General features: G+C 43.6%; 1 protein-coding gene across 1 annotated transcript; it reads right to left on the bottom strand.

Moving 5' to 3' along the window:
* Window positions 1-3153: 3153 nt before the first annotated feature.
* On the bottom strand, window positions 3154-14832 carry LOC139056042 (protein HGH1 homolog). The gene is made up of 5 exons (XM_070533855.1): window positions 14559-14832; window positions 11409-11835; window positions 8621-8742; window positions 4598-4788; window positions 3154-3434 (listed from the first exon to the last, which is right to left on the bottom strand). Exons 1-5 carry the CDS (start codon window positions 14641-14643, stop codon window positions 3198-3200), a joined length of 1062 nt encoding a protein of 353 aa, XP_070389956.1. The 5' UTR covers window positions 14644-14832; the 3' UTR covers window positions 3154-3197.
* Between the last annotated feature and the right edge of the window lie 492 nt (window positions 14833-15324).

Here is a 15324-nt window from a genome sequence, read left to right as displayed (position 1 = left end):
GGTCTAGAACCATCTTAGGGCATATTTATTGTGCCTATAAATGCCTATTTTGATGTTAATACCTACGTCAGATTTTTAGAGCCTGAAAATGCCCTTTTCTGTTCTTTTATCCTAGCCCTTTGTTTAAAATGTTATCTGCTGGGGAACTTCACTGAAGCCAGCCGATTACTACTATAAACACTTTGCTGTTGTATAGGCTCTTAACATCTTTGCTGTAGATGAGAGCATCGCTGTGAAAAAGGGCTCAAACAGCGCTACGTGACAATGCACTTGAAGGTGACTTAGCATGCTTCATGTTTTTAGCCGCCATCATCGAGAAACTGTGATGACTGGGCGCAACTCTGACCAGGAATGTGCAGCTTTTAGGATGTTCAGGAAAAGCTTGCCACCATACCCAATGGACCTGTTGCTGATAGTTCAAATATTCAATCTGCCTCGCACGAAAATCCAGATTGTTCAGTAATGAAAGACCTCAAGGTTTTGACCGAAGAGCATTCTGGAATTACAGAGGGTGTTGGATCATTGAAGGTTCCCAAGTTCCCGTTTTGCTGAACAGCATAAATGTGTTTTGCACCAATGTTAAATGAAACTATGCCATTGATGCGATCTCACTTGATTGGCACTTCAGCTTGCTCTTTATTCACTTACATATACTGTGCTATCATGCCTATAACTTCTAGAAAAACTCAAGAAATTTGTGTACAATGTTGATGTGTAGGTGATAATTCCATTTTGCATCGGGGGTGGCTTAATGAAGATGCTCGTGCGAGCACGAATGGGCCAATATGGCCCATGCGCTTTGGGAATGCCAACACCACGAGGAAGGACCAAGAGGAAGGGGGAAGACAACAGCAGGACCATCTGAAGCGGGGTGCCTCACTGAGATGGCAAGCCGCCCTCCTCAGCGAGGCACCCGAAGGCCAGGAGTAGGTCGTCCAGCAGGCCAGGGCCATTGCCGAGGCTCTCGGGAGATTTTCCTCGAGCAATGGATACTGGCAGCCTAGCCCCGGGCACCAACAGCAATAACTGTTGGACAAATAGAGTTTATGCCTATCCCATCCTAAGCAGTAATGAAGTATACAATTCATTCAGCAAAAATCCCGTGATTAACAACAGTTGGGATAAATAACTCCTCGAGTAGGTGCTCTTAGCTTCAGTGGATGTTGAATATTCCTTTTCTGTAGCAGTCGGCTTCCGTCAATTTGACCCTAATGGAACCGACAAAATGGATTAAATTGTCTGGTTGGTCGAATTACCATAAACAAGTTCCAGAAAAAAATTTGAAAACGCACTGCTGATTCATTTGTCAGTATTTGCCCAAATCTAACCTGCCTCCAAATGAAATGTGTGCAAACTTTCTATTTGCCCAAAGTAGAAAACTAATTTAGAGATAAAGTTAAAGCTCCTAAATAACCCTTTCAGATGCTGTGTGCACAATTGTGTACAGCAAGATAGTGCATCAACAGCAAAAGCACTGATGAAAGAGAGAAGAGAGAGAAACGTTTATTATACGAAACGGTGTCCTGAGCGAGGACGGGTATCACCCTAAGGTGGGAAGGCTCCTTAGTCCAGGAACCCTCTGGCTTCGACTGCCCTCTTGGCCCTGGCGACGAGCTGTCATTGGTCTTCCAGGTGCCCGAGGGTTAGCAAAGTAATAATTAAAATGTGTTGCATACACTTTGAAAAACACTTATAATTGGAATTGTGCTGCAATGTTGAACAATGTTTTAGCAAAATGAGTGGGAAGGTAGAAGGTTGGGTGTTTTTACTCAGTGTCAGTATGTTTTATGTAGTGGGTTCACATCTTTCATTGTTTTTTGCAATGTCATGCACCAGGCATATTTTTTAAGTGTCTGGATAAATGCTTTTCAAGCTTTTCAAAACACAAAATAGTACTACATGTTTTCATATTTGATATCAAGTTCCTGTAGTCAGTTTTCACATGGAGTCTACATTCTGTAAACTTGACAAAACTCCCTAAACAACTGAAAATTCTTAATCTTTTCTGTAGCTGTACACTTTCTATGATTTTGAAATTGCAAAAAGATATGGTGAAAGCAAGTTCTCAATCAATGGGATAAAATTGTGTGTGAAAGGGATGAAGTATAAATTTATTGCACCCGGTTTTTTAGCAAGAAAAATGGGCAAGGGTCTAATACGTGTTGCACAGTGGCGGCCAGTTTCCTAAAGTCAATTCTGTTGCACTGCGGCAGTGTTAAGCATACGTTGCGAACGCGGTTCTTGGCTCAATTTTCTTGGGAAAAAAATAAAGAAGGTACGCTTAGAATTGAGTAAACACAGTAATTAGACCTTAAGGGCTACCATTATTGTTCGAAGATCTTCCTAGGGCAGGCTAAAAATAGGCGCTTTCGATGGGAGATTGATGTGTGCTCAATGCAATCACTGTTCCCTAAGCTCTGCCGAGACAGATGCGGCCAGCGAAAGGTCGCTATGTGGGTCACCATTGGGGTCGAGCACTTGCATGCCGATCCAGATCAAACTATCCAGCAAAGGGCAATATTAGGATCGAAATAATGTAAGTTCGAGCCCGTAGAAATACATGGGCACCGGCTAGGACCTTCAGTCAGAATTGAATTAACAGAGCTCTGCTGTACAAACCAATACTCAGTAAAAAAAAAAAAAAAGGTGCAACAAGCAATCAGAGTATCTTAAGGTGGTGCTTGTTTGTTACTGCTTTCATTACTTTTCTCGTGGTGTCTAGGCACACTCAATTTCATATAAATTTTGTAACCTATGCAACTTGCCTAATTCCGTTTGATTGAGAAAATAGTGAATTTAAGTAAACGGGTTTAGTGGGCTTTAGTGGGCTTTAGTGTTCCTCAGTATAATCGTAATTAATCCTCAGTTGCACAGCGGAAGTTGCTATGTGTGCCTATAGATGCCTAAAGGATAGCATTTGGTGCCTATACGTCGCCATAGTGACAGCTTTACTGCTTGTTATGGGCATCTAAAACAGCATTCTTTATAGCCTAAACACCCGGTTTCAAGTCAGGACACATGCACCTTCGTGAAATGAAACTGAGGTTGTTGAAAAGCTATTGGGAGTAACTCGTTTGGTGTGCTCTGAGGCTCGGCACTGTATAGGATGTTGAGATCGAGGACCTCCAGCGCACAAAAAAATTAACTCAGAAATATCGCATCGTTAACTCCTTTAATGAGTACGGCTCAATCGTTATTCACTCTTTGAGCAGCTCTTCGTTAAAGGCTTCAAATTTCTTCACAAGGTGCTCGGGTATGTCGACATCCTTAAGGTTTTCCATACCAGGCTCGGGTTCATCACTAATCAGGATGTCTACAAGGTTCTCGCATGCGACTACCACAGGGCGGCAGCCTTCTGTTTTGTGCAGTTCTCTTAGCACGTAGTAGGCCCCCGAGTTCTTGATGTGCTCTCGACACTTTTTCGTGGCACAGAGCTGCAAATGAGGGGGGGGAGGGGGGGCAACAGCAAATAGCAATTTGTAAACAATGTAGCTATACAGTCAAACTACATTACAACAAAGTAAAATCCGACACGACTTTATACAAACACTTCTTTCAAGACGTTCCAAGTCTATGTTCTTGTACACTGGTTCTGGCACTTTTTTATAGTGTCCGTTTAATTTTGTATCAGCTGAAATTGCAGACAAGTCTTGCTTATAACAGTCGTATGCAACACATAGGTACCCTTGTGAGATCCTATATTCATTATATATGTACTAATGTGAAGGAAAAGAAATGAGAATGTGATGGAGTATATGTAAAGAAATGCCAAATGTGATGCCCCCGATGAGGCAGCAAAGGGTCTCTTTGATCACGGCTTGCATGCTGGTACATAGCATGTGAACAATGCTTAACAGCAAAAACGAGTTTTGCACCAATGTTAAAGCGCAACTATGCAATCAGTGCGATCACATTGGATCAGCACTTTGGCTTAGTCTGAGCATGCTTAAACTTTATTTGCAGCGTAGATACCCTGTACTATCATGCTTTAATAACGTCTAGAGAAATTTGAGCACAATGTGGGTGTGTAGGTCATAACTGAATTTTTACATCAGGGGTGGTTAAACGAAGCCTCTCAAAGCAGTAATGAAGTAATACTATTAATTTAGCAGAAATCCTGTGATTAATAACAGCTTTGAGAAATAACTCCTTGAAAATCTGTGGCGAAATAATGCACTGATGTTTCAGTTCACACTGCACTATGGCAACTGGAGTGACCAGAACACCAATGCCACATATTTTGAAGACTTGGTTTTCAAAACTGGTGCTAAACACAGATTTATACCTAAATGCAGCATCTTCTAAGTGCTGCCGAGATAGACGCTGCAGCCATTGAGGTCACGATCAAGGGTCACCAAAGGCATTAGGTGCATGGGCGCTGACCACTCAAGTTCAAATTATCTAGCAAAAGCCAATTTCAAGATTGAAATAACAAAATTTCTGAACTTTTGGCCCATGGAAATGTATGGACACTTACCACGGACTACACTCAGATTCAAATTAACAGAAACATTTAATTAAGCAAAACGTAATTATATGCCGGGCCAGTGAGACCATGCAAATATGTGATAGCTTAAGTTAACACAAAGTCTCGCACCTGTGTGATCGCCTCGATGAGCATCTGGCGAATCTCTGGGCTACCTTCTCGCTGCTTGTCGTTGCCCAGATACTGAAGATCAAGGGGCAGCTTTTCCATTTCGTCGTCGTCCAGCTCCTCGGGGCCCATAAGTGGATAGAGCAGCCGGGACAAGATGTCCACGTCGGTACTCAAGAGCCATTCGTTGCTTTCTGCCGACACGGGTGGAACAAAATGAGAAAAGTGAAGTCCTTGAAAAATCCACTAAGTGAAATGAATAGCCTATTAATGGGGGAAAAAAAAATCGTGGGATTTGGTGTACCAGAATGACACTTACGGCATGACAGACAGTGCAAAAAAGAGCTCCGATTTTAATTCTAGTTATGCAGGATTTCAAAATATCAGTAGGCCGCTTTTACTAAAATGCACAGGAATGAACTCTTGATGTTGTGCTCAGCAGCGAAACGCCAGTCACTAAGTCGTGGCAAGCAGTAAGAAGTTGGAATATATTTGATGACCTTTCATTATTTTTTGCTTTTCAGTACGGTTGAACCTACTGAAAACAATATATTGTATGCAATAACAAGAAGCTGCGGCACCGTGAACTTTTGTGTATGTCCTATGGTAAAAAAGCCGGTTACTACGTACAATGTTCCCATGCTGCGTTATTGGTTCTAAAAATTAAACCTGGCTACCGGGTTTCTGTGTTAAAAGGGAAAGAAATGCAAAACCCTGGAGAAGAGAAAAAAAAAAGCACAGCAAGCCACTGCACCCGTCTGGGTGCCGTGCACGCAGCACATTTTTGCTGCATCGCCAGCCTCGCGCACCTCTCTGCCGTCTCTTTTCCACCCCTCCGAAACACAAGTCAACTGTGCCAATTGCCCCAACACCCACACTCGCTGACGGGGGGGAGGGGGCACAGTCACCTCTCGGAGGAGTGGATGTGAGATAGGAAAGAGGCATGTGATGCGTAGTGTGCCTGGCAGCTCGCATTTTTTTTTATTTTCCAGGATTTTGCGTTCCTTTTTCTTTTGGCACAGACACCCAGTAGCCAGATTTAATTGTTATAGCTAGTAACGTGGAATTGAAACATTACGGTGCATAGTAGGCGCCTACAGAACACACATTAAAGTTCACAGTAACGTGGCAGTAATTAAAGCTGGTAACGTTGTGTGTTCGACTGTACTTGTTTTGGTCAATTAAAAAAACGTCTCCTGCTTTTTTTTGTCTTCGTGCAACTTGGTTATGAGAATTATCAGCTATAGCAAATAAATTTTCTTGGCACTTGAATATAGTTATAAGTGGGTTTGAGGGTAAGTTGTCTTTGCTGCACATTTACTGTAAGCAAAACAGCACATTAATAAACTAAATATTAACTGCCACTGATAACCATAAATTGATTTTCTTCCTGCCAAGCCATCGCTTCGCATGACTTTTACGCCCCCTACTTCTTAGTTGTTTATTGATCCAAACAAACTAAGCCAGTCCTTGATATTTGTGAGAGATACAGTAATTATGCGAGCAACGTCTAAGCATATACCTGTATGTTGAAAAGTACAGACTGTTGAACTGTCAGTATGGTATCACGTACACTTCAGTGACTTCAGTGTCCCGTCCATCTGTGGTTTGCACTGAAGTGCACCTGTATGTTGTCTGTGTGCAACAAATGTGAATTGCTAAAACATAAGTTCGCTACATGTGATTCTGCATTTCCTCTGCTGGAAAGATGAGTACAGTACCGTTTCCAGCTGTGACAGAAGTTCATTGCCACCATCACTGCCACGAGACCAACAGCCTGTTATCTCGTCGCTGCTACCAGATGAGCACGAATCTAAGTGCCACTTGGCCTTCCCGTAATCAATGAAAGTACTGACCACATCACAACTAGGCAGGGCTACAATGATACTACAACTTTCAGATGCGATACAGTAAAGTGCCACCGTGACAAGTACTTGCACTACTCATGTGTAACTCATGCTCAAAGGCTAACTGCAACAAAATTTCACTTAGGCTAAATTGGTTACAAATCAACAGTATATACTGAAGCAATCTTACCAAAGCGGCCAGGGATGGTAACTGCCCAATTTTCTTGCATGTCTTTCTGAGTATTTGTACTGGTTCTCAATGTTCCGGGCTACGCATCACTTCTGGCAAACGGTAACAGCAGCATTTCTTTTGCTGTTCATTTCCAGTTCTGGCATGGAAAGCATCCATTTTTGTGACGCATCCACTCGTCTTTTCACGTGTCAAATTTCGCTCGGCAGTCCGCTCTATATCTGTGTTATATGAAATTCGGCTTTTCATGCAAGTGAAAATTTTTTCTGGTCAGCACTTTGGCCAAAGCCATACTCTCCCATTCTGTTTTTGGTCTTGTTTTACTATCACTGGCGGGGCACTCGCCAAGCCTCATTTGTTATGCAAATGAGAAAAATGCGCACCATCTTCACACGCAATTAGGCAAAGGACCGCGTAAAGACTACTCTAGCAGCAATGGTAACACACACACATGCACGCACACTGTAGGCCCAATGCCCTTCCACCAAATTGCATGATACACAAAAAGCACGGTTAATGGTGCGTGGCTGGGGATCATTAAGGGCCTCTGTATGTCCACATATTGAGTACCAAGCACAATGCACCATCGCCCCAGCAAGACAAAGCAGACGGAGTTGTTTCCACGCTTCCTACGACCCATGAACGGACACTAGCTTCTAAAGGCAGGTGCCCAGACTTTTGGGTCACTGTGAAGTACGGCAAAAGGTCTGTCTTTGCATGCTTGGAATATGTATAAACTATTTTACCCTAGAGGGAGGCCTAGAGGGAGGCCTAGATAACATTCTGTGGATGTCGCTGTTTCCTTAAGCTTGGATTTTCGGCTTGGTGAAAGCTTTGCATCCCGTAAACTATTGTGCTGTAGTGTGAAAGGACACACACAACTTTGCTCATAGTTGCTCCAATAGTTGTTTTAACATGAGTATGGTTGTCACTGTGCCGTTGAATCTCGCCCCGGCAGTATGAATTTTCAGGAAAGTTAACACAAAAGTGATGTGCTAACAATGCCAAACAGATAGGATCAATGAAAAGTAACTAACATCTGAGGGCCACTAAAGTAATTCCCTTAAACTAGATTGTTGGACAGCATACATAGAGCATCAAATAGGCTTACCTTGCTGTTAAAGCTTCATAAGCCACAAAGGAACAAATAAGCAAGAGATGGGAGGTGCTGCCACCATAAAACTCCTGTACAAGCTCTTTGTGATGTTATAGCGGCTGTCTGGGGCTAACTAGTTGCCTATGAAAATAAGAAATGGACTACACTGCTCACAGAGGAAGGAAATGAACTGAAGGAAATGAAGGAAATGCCATGCAGCCCAGCCTTGGCAAGGCAATTCTTTGTGAAGTCATTCCCTTCACTTTCTTTTCCCTCAAAAAGTTGGCCTCGGTAGTTTTTAACCAATGCGCAGTTGTTCGACAGCTCTGCCTACAGAGCGCAAGCACTCAAACCTACCGCATGCTCTCGCGTGATGACCATGCGTGGGGCCGACTCATTTCGCTGTAAAAGTTTGTGCAATGCTCCCTCCTAGTTGTTTCCTATTCGCATGACACTGCTTTTAAAAGCGAGGAGCAACTCGGCATGGGAGCTTTTAGAAACTTTTTTTTTTGTCTGTGTGAAAAATAGGGTAAAAAAGAAACCTTGCATACCATGTAATATATCACACCACACTGAAGACATTAGAGCTCTTGTCTCAGCGAGAAATTAAAAATATAAAGTCTGGCACTCGCAATTTCCACTAATTGTAGACCATTATCTGCAAATTAAATGCACATGTACCAATCTCCAAAGAACACTCTACTAGTATAAAGTAGTCAATTTTTCTCTCTGGTATTCCTTCAGTTACTTGGCCAGTGGGAATTAGCAGAATTGCTGATGAATGCACCCGAGAGGTGACGCAGTGTTTCAGTCAGAAGTCGTACCAGCCTTCAAAAATGGAAATGCGTAAATTCTGGCGGCAAAAAGAAAAAAAAGAAAAACTGAGTGCATACCGGTTTCAAAACAGCAGTTGCGCAGTACTGCGGCTGCACCATGCTTCCGAACCGTTGAAGTCTCCAGGGTGAGGAAAGGAAAAAACTGGTGTATCCTCCTGGCCGCCTGGTCCAGCAGCCACCTGCACCAATAGCGTACCTTTAGTTTCCAGGCACTATCCCAGTGGAGCGAGAACAGCAAGCTTCTGGGACATTTTGCAAAGGAGTAAGCTTAGCGCACGTTAAAAGTGGAAAACGTGTTGAATGGTTTTGCAATATCGCAACTCTAGTAGCTAAGAACCACGATGGAAGCCTATCTTCCACCGTGCTAAGAACCACTAATCCCTTGAGAAACACTACACGTCTAGTTGCAGCTTTTACGCCAACCTTGCAATGCCCGAACACCATTCCACCGTCGAGAAAAAACAGAACTTGTTCACCTTTGTTTCTGGCCATAGAGTGGGGTACATTTGTACAAGAAAGCAATGAAAGGCTACTGACTAAAAAGTTAATTAGTATAGTAAATAACTAATCAGCAAATGGTTTGCATAACTATTCACAGCTGAAATCTTGTTCCAGCATATCAAAAACATTACTTTGGGCTTTGCACTAAGTTTCCTGGGCTTAACTCTGAATTTCACTTGCTGCTCATCATGCCACAGAGCTTGAGGCACTCGGAGGGGCCCTGTTAGCACATCCGAGAAAGCTTCCTAAATGGCACTGTCATGATGCATAGATTTTGTTCATGTATAATACCACTGTGCCACTATAAGAATGGTATAATGCACCCTCTGTGTTCACGCGGTAGCGAGAGTATGGTGGAAAAAAAAATTATGTTTGCAGTCGTTTCATTTATGGCCTACATCAGAAGACAACATAACAAACGTGCTTTGCGTAAAGTGTGTTCTACAGCAGGATGTTTTTTGCCCCAACAATGCACCATTTCGTCAGCGCAGACTCTACTTTAATGATGAATTGTTCTGGATAAAGCAGGCAACATGCAGACATGGTATTAAACTGCATCCACCGGTAAATGCTGTCTCTGTGGGAATTTTGAGTGCGAACGAGCCGTTGCACCAAGTGGGTGGTACTGGTGGCACAGCGAATTACCGGAAACGTGAACAAACATTTGTTTGCAGTTGCTCGTGCCGTACTCGTGCTGGCCGTACAAGAACATACATTCGACAACGTTGTTACTCCACATATCTGCTAAGCTCGGCACCATCCTTCGCTGATTTCACCAACCCACTGACATTAACTACTGCAGCCAATAACGTTAAGTGCCCATTGTGTACACAGAGAAGTTTTTACAACATGGCTGCCTGTTCGTTGTTGGTCCTGTTGATGCGATCAAATAAACCAAGCGGTGTGAGCTCCGAGAATGGTTAAAGTAGCAAATGTTGCGTGCCCATAATGATAACAGATGGCAAAGCTGTTTCTTTCATTGAGGCTGTTCTGCATCGCCATGTACCTGCCACAGGTGGCTGTGATTTATCCTGTACAGAATAGGCAAGTTGTGCAACACACTGAAATACCGTGTTTGTGCAAAGCTCGAGTACAAGTGGGCCCATGGTTTAGTTGGGAGTAACTCCCTTGTTTATATAATATAGCATTTGGTACAAGCGACAGTGGTTATCTCTAACAGTTCGAACAATTGCCAACTAAATGCCAACACGGGACTGCCAGCACCTTTCTCTGCTTGATACAAATGTAAAGCAATGCAAAACACCACCGTGTATGCCAACACTTTTCTACCATTTCTGAGGGCTGATTTCCTTTCTCAGTCTACCCTCGAGCCCACTTCTCGTCTCTGCTGCTACGCTTACATTAAGTGCTCTCTATCACATGATCAGCCTCGTAATTTGGAAAGTGCCACCAATATTTGCATAGGACAACAGGTTGTCACGAACTGCTTTAGTGAATTTTCTAGATGGCCGTATTAATCATAATAATAAAAATATGTCGCCACAAAAGCAGGTCACATATTCTACAACATTCACGCAGAACGTATGTGTGTGTCAAAAGAATGACTAATGTGAGGGGGTAGTCGGCACCCCATAATATTGCATGTGCTACGACCTCTTAGTTGAAATGTCTGTGCACACTCAACTGGTATACAAGCCAGGAAGACACAAAAGAGGTAATGCAAAGCAATGCATAGAAAACTAATTTGAAATATGGGTGATGCATTATGAATTCAACAGTTATTTTTTTTTAGCTATTTTAAACACCACAACAGTGCGGGGTTACGAACAGCAGAGAGAAAGGAGGCAGACAGTAAGATGCAAAAATTTGCTCTAGCAAGTTTGTTTTTAGAATGAGGGAGAGGCATCAAAAGAATCAAAGGGTCAATTTACTGTAACAAGCAAATGAAGCCAACAAAGAAGCCAAGTGAAGCACAGAGTGAATTTACAGTTTTTTTTTTTACTGAAGTGTAGAAAGAGCAGTGAAAGTGGAAGACGATTTGCCACCAATGGGAGCCAGATCCATGCCTGCACAATGCACGCAATGCTCTACCAATTGAGCTACGGTGGCGGCTGTCTCTGCCGTCTACTTATTGTGTGGCAAACGTACATGTGAGAGTGTTTTGCCAGCGTCATTCATAGCCATGGTGGCGAGTGTGAAACGTGCTGCCAACTGCAAGCGTAATGTGAGCTTTTGAGCAGAGATCCAGCCAATACACCCTCGCACAATATTTCAAGGCTGCTTTGCATGTTGGCTTCATTTGGTTTTTTTCTTCCAAAAGCGTTTGCTGCGGCGATTTCGGCCCATCACTGACCACTGCACATACTCGGCCTGACTCCCTCACCTCCTGACCTCGTCCAGCTGAGAGAGGTTTGAGAACACAAAGCTGAGGTGGTCGTGGTTCTTGTTAATGCTGGAACAAAGCGCCGCCAGGAGGTCGTCGCACTTGTTGGTCGAGTTCAGCAGCGTCCAGACCTTTTCAGCACCCTGCCTGCCTCTGGTGAGGTTCGACAGTGTGGCCGCACACTGCCAAGCAGCGGAGTCCTCGCTCTCGGACCGCAGCAATCGGTCCACCAGGTGTGCCAAAAGGTCGCCGTAATTGTGCTCTACAAGGTGTTCCGAAATGGCTGGGACAGACGTGAAGTTTGTCAAGCACTTGCACACTCTTGAGACAGTTTCTGCATTTTCATCCTGCACGAGCAGGGCCACTGCTTTCACTAGGTCAGAGTTTTTGAGCAGGAGAGAACGCCCATCTTCCGAGTCTGGGAGGCCTGCAAACATAATTTCGTTATTCTTGTAGGGGGCAGCGAAAGGTAGTCGGGTGTGATCCTATCATGTCACTTTCACTTGCCATCTTCGCTCCTACCCCTTTCCCTATTTCTTTCTTCTTTTAATGTGGGGCACGAGACCACTTTGGATAAATTGTTGGGGCCAAGACAAAAAGTGTAAACATTGCGATTGCTCACCAGGCAGTTGCGTGCACACTAATGACACTAACTGTAAGCACCCAGCAGGGCCACATATGCTGTACGTAAGAATGCAAAGTGAATGATTTGCGTGTTCCAAGACCACTGCTCGGCCACTCATCTATTGTGGCTTAATGAATGCCTACCATCACTCCTAGCCAACATTTGCAAAACATGCAGAAAGTGCATTAGAAAGGCAAAAATGGTCTTATTTTTCACGGAAACGATATGCTGCTGTCAGGCCAATTGCTGCAGTGTGCTGCCAAGAAAACTGTGGGATCGAGGTTACACTTCTATCATGCTTGATTTGTACCACCACACTATAGTTACGTGGATAGCATCTACCATCACTTCATGCAGAGCCCATTTTTTTTACTGAGGCATTCTCTTAAGAGACCATGATTACAATGTGAGAGATAAGTTGCCAAAATGCAGCGTTGGAATTCCTAAACTATGCACATTTTTTTACACTGTCATCTGCCTATTAATATCATTTGTACTAGATGAAGAACCCCAGGTGGTCCAAATTATTCGAGAGTCTTCCACTATGGTGTGCCTCTTAATAAAATTATGGTTTTGGCATGTAAAACCCCACTATTTTTTTTCTATCACTTGCACTACAGCAAAATAAAGTTAAATTAGGTGCACAATGATAAATGCCCCTCAAAGGGAAAAATGTGAAAATGTGTGCCAGTCAATATATTTTGTGCCATAGTGATGTGACCCTCTTTCATGTCGGGGAAGGGGGGTGTTTATTCGACACAGTCAATATTTATGTCTGCAAGGAATCAACTCGGCCTTCTATGGCACATCTTCCTGGCTGCTGTGCCCCCTCACCTCTTGATCAGCGCTTCCATGGGGGGTTGTGGTGGGGCATGACCAATATACCCTTCCTTTCTACCCTATTCCATATCTGAATTCCGCTGGCCGCCTCATCATAAGCCAACGCACCAGCAAGCACTAGCCATTTATTAATTAATTTTTGGTGGCTGAAGCTGAGAATACCTTTCAAAACGTTTCTTACTGCACGTGTGTGTGTGTGCTGCGAGCTTTCTCCTTCCTAATACCAGCCAATCTCTGGTGTTCATGCTTGTGGTGCGAGTTGGTTTAAAAATGGCATATGGTGGAGAATGGGAAGCCCTTCTCAATTCCTGCGAGCTTAAGATGGCCAATTTTGCTGCACAAATCCTGTTACATGTGTATACCTTTGTGTGACTGGTTGTAGAATATGGAACCTTAACGTCCAGAAAAATGTTATGGGAAACCATGATATAGGTACCATTTCAGCCAAAAGTAATGTTCTGGCCAGGAACAACACTGGGGCATTACTTTCCAATTAGTCCAGCAATTACGTTAACAGTGCAAACGCATTTGGACTGTGAGCAGACTCCAGGGAGAAGTATCCTGTAGGTGCCCACCTAGTGGACATGTCCATTTCGTCTGCTACTGAAATGCTGATTGGCAAGGGGGACCTGTCTCCTTCTCACATGTACCCCAACTTCAGCAGCAGACGAAATGGAGATGTTTATTATGTGGACACTTGCAGAATAACACCCCAGCAGGCACAGCTCTCTTTCCGCGGTGAAGCAGGGGCAAGCACTGGCTCCACCTCTGCTGGTTAGAAGCATCGGGGGCTGCCCACTGCCACTCTAGAAATTGATTTTAAAACTCCTAGGATCACGTTCTTGCTTCCCATTTATACCACACACAGCAACGCCTTTTTGTACCTTTGAGCTCTGTAAAATTACTTTTGTATTGTGTTTTTATAAATTCCTATTGCATGGTGTATCATGATACATCCAGATCAAAATTTCCAAACTAATGGATGTAAGGTTTCACGAAAGTGGAAAGTAAGAAAACATTGCACATTTAGCCGCAATTTGTGGTGCTGTGTCTAGAAATAAAACGCTTATAAGCCGGAACATATATATATATATATATACATATATATGTAGCACTGAATGCAGTGCACAAAAATTTTGGGGCACTCACTTCTTGCTCCTTATCAGCCAGGCATGCAAATTACGGGTTTTGTGGAGGAGAGCCAAATAGTTTTCTGGGCACATACGTTAGATATGCCTGCAATATTAGCGATTTACAGAGCGTGAAGCCGATGAAGCCAGAGGTAGAATAAGATGAACAAGAAGGCATTAATTCTGCTTGCGCCAAGATCCTGGGCGATCCGGTTTAGATATTCAAGCAGTCATTTGTCAAAGACAACTAATTTCTATGTCGCCAATGTGTATTCGGTTTACAATCCTGCAGACATCTTTCTGTATTTATCTTCGCTCAGACGTGCATTAAAACTTTGGTAATGTTGTCACTACCCATTCTCGCAAGCAGCAAGCATTGATATCAATTAGCACAAATTTGATATTCTTATAGCGGCCTTAAAGCACCTACAACAATGAAATTGTGCCGCGTAACTATTTCACCGAAGACACTCTATTTCCAGCAAACGTAGAGCTGCAAAATACGTCAGCAAGAATGTCGTTGGTAGATTCTCTATGAACAGAGAATACACAAACCTGCTATGTATGCAAGGGCTTGATTCTTCGCCTCGGTCGGCGCGCTCTGGGCCAAAAAATTAACCAGTTCATTTACTGGTGTCATGCTAATCGCAGATCGATCGCATTCGCGAAAATCGAGACCCAGGGCAATGAACACGAGCAAATGCGAACACGTGCTGGGTCGCTGGCTACAAGGCCACCCTCACGCCGACAGCTCACACGGCTCACATCTCTGTCATCTCTGTGTGCGAAGCAAGAGCACCTGACTGACTTCCGGTTGATCACTTCCGCCAAAAAAACCACAGGGCAAATAATTACTACACGACTACACCTGCACATCAACACGACCTACTGGAACTCCAGACCTGCACAGATATCCGGCTTCTATGGGAGCAGCTTGCGCCCACTTTCGTTCAACCGACTGCCGTAGGTGGCGCTTTTATAACCTGTTCGTCTGCTACGAGGTGGGCTGTTGTGCGGCGTTGTAAGTAGTACGGCAGCTGTTGTGTTGCCACGAACTGCTTCTCTAGTTGACGATTTTTGCTAACACAGTGACAGAGATGTCACAAGGCTTTGATCGGTCACTTGGCTCCAAAAGTTGACTCACCGAACCTAAAAAATGTCGGAGCGTGTAGTCCGCTGCTCTCTAAAATAGCGTTAAATAGCCGCTCCCACTGCCTTTTTAAAGGAGATTATTATAAATCCCATTGTGTATAGAGTTCGCAACGTACCCAACAGTTTCATTGTACACGTTGTAAAATTCGCGTCTGCGCTCTTTAGAAAC

The sequence above is a fragment of the Dermacentor albipictus genome, chromosome 2 (genome assembly GCF_038994185.2).
Source record: "Dermacentor albipictus isolate Rhodes 1998 colony chromosome 2, USDA_Dalb.pri_finalv2, whole genome shotgun sequence".
In the NCBI taxonomy this organism is placed as follows: Eukaryota; Metazoa; Arthropoda; class Arachnida; order Ixodida; family Ixodidae; genus Dermacentor; species Dermacentor albipictus.
This window is presented reverse-complemented; position numbering and strand designations above follow the sequence as displayed.

What these genes read in the sequence shown, in the direction of transcription:
- LOC139056042 (XM_070533855.1), bottom strand. Translation starts at nt 14,643, where the DNA reads ATGACACCAGTAAATGAACTGGTTAATTTTTTGGCCCAGAGCGCGCCG. An exon ending in AGCCCTTGCATACATAGCAG is followed by an intron (nt 11,836 to 14,558) that starts GTTTGTGTATTC and finishes TTATGTTTGCAG; the next exon opens with GCCTCCCAGACTCGGAAGAT. An exon ending in TCATCGAGGCGATCACACAG is followed by an intron (nt 3,435 to 4,597) that starts GTGCGAGACTTT and finishes CCTCATTTGCAG; the next exon opens with CTCTGTGCCACGAAAAAGTG.